Source organism: Rhododendron vialii, chromosome 3a, assembly GCF_030253575.1.
Source record: "Rhododendron vialii isolate Sample 1 chromosome 3a, ASM3025357v1".
Taxonomy (NCBI): Eukaryota; Viridiplantae; Streptophyta; class Magnoliopsida; order Ericales; family Ericaceae; genus Rhododendron; species Rhododendron vialii.
The window spans coordinates 13,858,636-13,865,671 of NC_080559.1; the positions used below are offsets into that span (position 1 = coordinate 13,858,636).

Here is a 7,036-nt window from a genome sequence, read left to right on the forward strand (position 1 = left end):
GATTCAAATAAACTTTTTAGACCTCATTAAGAACACCGACCTTACCAAAAATCAAGTCGATTGAATGTGAGTTGATATGGTTTTATCTTGAAAAAAAAATAAAAAGAGTTTAACTTACTTATCTCTTAATAAATGAAACCCATTTAGCTCACTTATTTCCTAATAACTGAATTTCGAAATCATATCTATTTGTATCTGATCAATGTAATTTTTGGCGTGGTCAATATTTGGGGCGCGCAAGATCGATCTTTGAATGATTTCTATTATCAAAATGAGTATGATAAATATGGGGCAAATTAAAAACTGGAAAACTGGTCTTCCATTTTCATATATAGACTGGAGAGCTGATCCCAATTCTAGGTGCTCTCAACTTGGAATTTAACAAAAAAAGGTGGAAATTGAATGCTACTTTTCCCATTCCATGCACTTCTAAGAGTTGCTTTTGTCTCTCTTCCTCGCTCCCTCTCTCTTTGCATGTGCATCCATCCATGTAGCAAACTTGAACGCAACTTTTAAGAGTTGCCTCTCTCTCTCTCTCTCTCTCTCTCTCTCTCTCTCTCTCTGTGCATGTGCATCCATCCATGTAGCAAACTTGAACGCAACTTTTAAGAGTTGCCTCTCTCTCTCTCTCTCTCTCTCTCTCTCTCTCTCTGTGCATGTGCATCCATCCATGTAGCAAACTTGAACGCAACTTTTAAGAGTTGCGTGCTTGTTTGTCTTTTAATGGCATAGCTTTCATGAACACTGAACAGTACAACTGAACTCATATAGTAGTATTATAGGAAAGGGGCATATGTACGATTCCTTCAAGATCCCTACAGCGTATCCTACACCAGGGACAGACCCATGCGGGGCACATGTTCCCACTTGAACGCATACCCCGCTTAAAATTAAAATATTTTTTTGTATGAATTAACATAATTGTGAAAGTGTGCTATTCCGTAATATATATAAACATATACACTTGCATATATCTCGAAAAAACACATACAAAATTAGTTTTATGTCTGAGTTTCATCATATGGTGTATTATACTTGTTGCTTTATAAGCTGTTTGTCTATTTGAAGCTATTTTTTCTTGATTTTCTTTATTTTTAACCGTCTGAGAAAAATATTATAAAACAAAGTCATTAAGAAAATTAATTAGTTTGATCATTCTAAAACTTGTCGATGATCAGTTAAAATGTACTTTAAAATTTTTTTATGAGATTTTGTGCTCATTTTTACCTAATTTAACTTAAAGTGTACGTTATAAACTTTTGTAGTTAGTAAACAGGCCTTAATGTTGTACGATCTTATTGTGATTGACTACAAAAATAAATTTTTGCCATTATGATTAACAGGTACTCCACTACACTATAGTCTTGGATCCGTCCCTATCCTACACGATTGCAGAAAATTCATGTATTCACAGATGAGTCAGCCTCTCTTGCGGTCTTTGTTAGTGAATCTTAGGGTTCGGACATGTTTTTTCCGGCATGGATTTATCTCTGTGTTTGCTTTTGGTGCGCTTGCAAGTGTAGTAGACCCTGGGTGGGCTTTGTTTAATAAGTCCTTTCCTTGTAATCCTGTTATTCTTATATTACTGATCCGTTTTGGACTTCTTAATGAAGATTTGCCTTTAAGAAAAAGAAAAACCTCACAGTAATTAGTCAACTGATTTCGGATTTCATAAAGTTTAGGCTCAATTCGGTAACAATTTTTATTGCCCGCTAATTAATTGCACATTTTCGCCATCCCTAATTTAAAATTCTGATTTCAATCCGGCATTTAAATTACCGTGTTTGATTTGCAATTTTGAGATTAAAAAAAGTTCTATAGATTTGCATTTTTTTTAATATTTTAACAAACTCTTTTACTTATTGAATAGAGATACGTTATGTATATCCAAAAAGTATAAAATTTGACAAAAAATCACTAAAAACAAAAAAATACGAATGACGAAAGAATCAAAAATTTTGGAGAAATTATTTCTGAAAAGATAACCAAACAAAGTGATTACTTACCAACCAACAATTTGGGCCAGTCTTTTGATTGAAAATCTGAACATCACGAAAGAAAAACAAAAATACAAATCCAAAAATAAATATTAATCATAAAGACAGAAATTAAATCTCTAATTTGTCTATATTATTAATCTCCCCTAGAGGGACACCACGGGGTCATGTCCATGGGATAACTCCCCAACACCCTCAGGAAAGAAGTGAACTCCTGAACCTCCGCTAGAGCGTTCTGTGCCCTAACCTCCGCCATGGACGCCTCGAAATCGATGAAGAAGACGTACTCAAAGTGCTTCGCCGTGCCCACGTCAACGTCCTCCACCACTCGAATCGGCTGGTTCCGGTGCGGCCGGCTCTCTATCTTCGTCAGGCTGATGTTCCTGAACGTGAACGCCGACAGCACCTTGAACAGCACCGCCGTCCCGGCCCTTTCCTGGTTGCCGCCGTCTCCGGCGAACACGATGCTCGTCTTGAACGGCCGGTCTGTTCTGGGGACAATCGGGTTGCGGGCCAACATCACGAACCGGGTCAGATTTTTCGAGTCGTCCTGGATTCCTTCGGAAAGTATCTGCAGGCCGTACAGATCGGCGGCGCGCGACGACGCGATCGCCGCCGTGTTGCGCAGGTTGTTCGCCGCCACAAACTTCGCCGCCCCCGCGGTGTCGCGGACGGCCTCGCGAGTGGCGTTGTAACCGAGTTTGGTGAGGGTGTGCTCGCACTGAGCCAAGGCCTGAGGTCCACAGGGACGAAGCTACGAATTAGAATGTTTTGGAGTGGTCGGTGTAATTTTTGAGAAAAAAAGTTACCTTTACAATATTACTCCTATTAACAACAAAAATTTTACACCTTCCCTCCGTTCTAAATTCTTTTAAAATATTATCTCCTGCCTAGTGCGTGAAGGTTAATAGAATCAAAAAATAAGTTACTCTTTAATATGATTTTGTTAAACTTTTTTCACCTTTCAAAAGATTTAATGAGTACTTTTGAACCGTTCAAAAAAGTTTGAAAAATCATTCTCGTAAGTATAATTATTTTAAGTTCAAAATAATACTTCCTCTATCCCATAAAGTTAGTACTTTACGAAACTAGTTGTATTTTTTAAGTTTAAAAATAATGTAATTACCTAAATAATTATTTTTGCAATAAAAATCTTATTTAATAAATTTCGACGAAATCTTTTGAACGGTACGAAAACAAATATTTTAGTAAATATATTGTTTTAAAATAAAAAATTGCACAAGTAAGACTTTTGGTATGAACCGCACAAATAAGGAGGGAATTGGACTAAGAAATTTAATTGGTAGTGAATTTTTTACACTCATTAATTTAATGGGTAGTGATTTTTTTACACTAATTTTCGATAAATGCACTTAAATTTTTGTCATTTACTTGAATTTTTATGTCTAATTTTTTACTAAAAGACAAAAAGTGAAGTTCATTTATCTAAAAAAAATAGAGTGTGAAAATTATTTCCAGTTTAAAATAGAAAAATAATTTAAAACTTTAAAAGGAGTTGGTAAAAAGTGGACAAAAAACGGTTCTTGCCTGAGGATGGCTGAGTACACGTTTTACGCTCTCCTTACGTACCCCCGGGAGGGCGAGGAGGCAGTGGTTAATAGCCAGTTGCACCTCCCCGACGATATGGAGGCTGTGGCGGAGGAGGAGGTCGTAGTTCCGATGAATGCTCCCGCTGAGCGAGTTCTCGACAGGCAAAACAGCTCTATCAGCTATCCACAGCTCAACGGACTGGAACGCGACCTCGAATTGGTCGCACGGGATGGCCTCACAGTTCGGGTAGGCTTTCCAGGCGGCGGCTTCGCTGTAGGCGCCGGGCACGCCCTGGTAGGCGACGCGCAGGATTGAGCCATGCATCAGCGCGGGGGAGAGGTCAGCGATGGTGAGCGCCTTGGGTAGGTTCTCTGTCGGGACGAAATCCAGGGTTTTGTGGTCGTTCCCGGCGGTTATGTAGGTTCGGCTAACGTCGTCGTTCTTTTGTTGTGACACAACCATGCTGGCGAGGATGGCGCACGCGCTCTGGTAGTTGGCTCGGGTCGAGCCGATGCCGCTGCTGAAATTGGAGTTGGCGGCCGCGTTGGCCGACTCGGATCGGTATGCGCATTGGATAACGAGTTGAATTCGGGAGACTCGGTTGGTGGGAATTGGTGACCTCGTGTGTAAGACGGACTTGAGAGTAATGTTTGACGACGGGCCGGAGAAAGACTGCATTTTGATAGTAAGGTGCAACTTGGAACCGGATATTTATTTGTAGTTAGTTTCGTACCGGTAAGGGTAAGTGTACCGTTTTTTCTATCTTCCGGGATTTGACTACTTAAATACAAATGAAAATGAGAACAAAAAATTGAAAGAGGAAGAACCACGAATGTGTCTCTGTTAAAAGCTTGCTGTTCTCTGATGAGGGAAAGTCCAATTAAGCTTGAGAGAGAGGAAACGGGCTTGGAGTTTTTATAATGGTTGGACAAAGGTGATGTTGGAAAAATAATTCAATGTCTATGGATCACCGTGACGTGTTGCCTCAAGTCTGTCCTTAATCATACATTTTTAATTATAAACTTCAAGAGTAAGTGCAAGTATTCCAAACCAATGTGTGATGAGGAGAGGTTTGAGACAATACTCTAAGCATTGGGGTTGTATTTCGCTAAGATTTCTTAAAAAATAAGTATTTATTTGTAATTTTTAAGCTTAAAAGTAATGGATTTATTGAAATAATTTTTTGTATAATATGAATCTTATTTAATGAATCTCGATGAGATCTTTTGAACGGTGCAAAAAAAAATTACTCCCTTCGTCCCTTATTTAGAGTCTAGTATTTCATTTTGGATTGTTCTTTAATAAGTGCCCTTTTTGCAAAGTTAGTGGATAAAAGTTGGTGTATTGTCTATTTTGTCCCTAAAAGTATATTTCATTTTGAAAAGTTAGTGAGTAAAAGTGTAATGATGATAGGTAAGTAGAGAAAGTAGAGGAAAAAATTGATGTGAAAAAAGTGTAATGATAATATCTTTTTAATAAGTTGGAGTTACGAAGCAAGATACTTAAAAATGGACGGATGGAGTAACAAATAATTTTCACATAAACGCCCTTTAGCAAAGCAAGATACTTTGCTAAATTTTGAAGCAAAGTTGGATGATTCGTAAACTTCCTTTCCGATATCGGATTGAGATGATTTTTTACAGGGACCCTAAACGAAATATTTTGAACATAATGAGCGACTCCGATCATCTTTACGGGATCCGAGACGGGCGCAAAAGCCATCTATATGCAACTGTTGTACAGCCGTTGCTGTACCTCTAGCAACTCTGGTTTATAAATTGCGTAAAAATATAGTACGATGGAATTGAGAGAGTGTATAAACGTTACACTAGCCATTGTGAGTTTTCGTAATTTATTGTGTAATAGCTCATTGATTTTCTATCAGAATTGGCAAATTCTTTATAAAGATAAAAATTTATTAAAAGGGAACTCACAACAAATGTTATCTGAGCATCATTCACAGTGAGAATGTCAAGACACAGTGTTTTCGAACTCATTGAAGTTTAAACCACCAAATTGATACATTGCCCATTTGATACCTTGACAAAAAGCAAATATCTAATACACACCGTCATATTTGTCTAGAGATAAAAATTTACTAAAAGGAAACTCACAACAGATGTTATAATCTGAGCATCATCCATAGTGAGAATGTCGAGACAGTATTTTCCAACTCATTGAAGTTTAAACCACCAAAAATTATACATTGCTCATTTAACACCATGGCAAAAAGCAAATATCCAACAAGTACCGTCATATTTGCCTAGAGATAAAAAATTTACTAAAGGAGAACTCACAACAGATGTTTTCTGAGCATCATCCATAGTGAGAATGTCGAGACAAAGTGTTTTCCAACTCATTGAAGTTTAAACCACCAAATTGGTACATTGCCCATTTGATACCATGGCAAAAAGCAAATGTCCAATATACGCACCGTCATATTTGCCTAAAGATAAAAATTTACTAAAAGGGAACTCACAACAAATGTTATTTGAGCATCATCCATGGTGAGAATGTCGAGACAAAGTGTTTTTCAACTCATTGAAGGTCAAACCACCAAATTGGTACATTGCCCATTTGATACCATGGCAAAAAGCAAATGTTCAACACGCATCGTCATATTTGCTTAGAGATGCTACTAGTACAGCAGTACGTGCACGGACAACGCATACAATGCGTTTTTTGGGCCCGTTTCGGATCCAACAAAGATAATTAATCAAAACCTCTCATTTTGTTCAATATATTTTTTTCACGGTCCCCGTAAAAAATCAGTTCCATCTGACATCGATAAAGGGCAGTTGCGAATCATCCAAAATCGCTTCAGAATTTATATATATGGATAAGATAAATTCTGAAGACTCCTTTACAATCTTTTTAGGTTGAATCATCTTTGTTAATTGTTTTGTCGGTGGCTATGGTCAGTGGCTCCCATCGGTTTCTTTAGAGTTACCGAGAAATCATGATGAAAAAGCAAAATTAACAAATAGACAGCGGAATATTGGCTCAAGGTCATGGACGTACTAAACTGCTGATCGCGTTCCGTTGGAACATATAGCCGGTTCAGTGACCTCGGATTTGTTTGATTAAAACTTCCTCGGTCGGGTATGAAACCATGTCGGCTCCGATACTCCTAACATAAATGTTCTCAAATATCAACAATGCTGATCGATCAAAGTCTAAATCTGTAGTTCAGAGACAAGCAAAAAGTCTTACAGAAACGGAAACCGATTGCTTCATTTCACATGTCCATTACTAATAATAACATAGTGTAGAAAGAATGCTTCTGTTATGTATTACCAATGGTGATTACAAACTTATATACAACCTAGCTAGCACTAGGTTTACAAGGAAAGCTAGGATCCACAATTAATGGAACGGAATCCCCCAATTAGTGAAACAGACCCTAAAATAGAAAATGGAGAAAAGGAAAACAAGATTAATGGGATATTACAATTAATATATTTTCTCCAACAATTACTAACCCGCAA

General features: G+C 37.7%; 1 protein-coding gene across 1 annotated transcript; it reads right to left on the bottom strand.

Moving 5' to 3' along the window:
• Positions 1-2,133: 2,133 nt before the first annotated feature.
• LOC131319531 (arogenate dehydratase 1-like) lies at positions 2,134-4,266 on the bottom strand. Its single transcript, XM_058349819.1, has 2 exons — positions 3,546-4,266; positions 2,134-2,730 (listed from the first exon to the last, which is right to left on the bottom strand). The coding sequence occupies exons 1-2, from the start codon at positions 4,224-4,226 to the stop codon at positions 2,134-2,136; spliced, it is 1,278 nt and encodes a 425-aa protein (XP_058205802.1). The 5' UTR covers positions 4,227-4,266.
• Between the last annotated feature and the right edge of the window lie 2,770 nt (positions 4,267-7,036).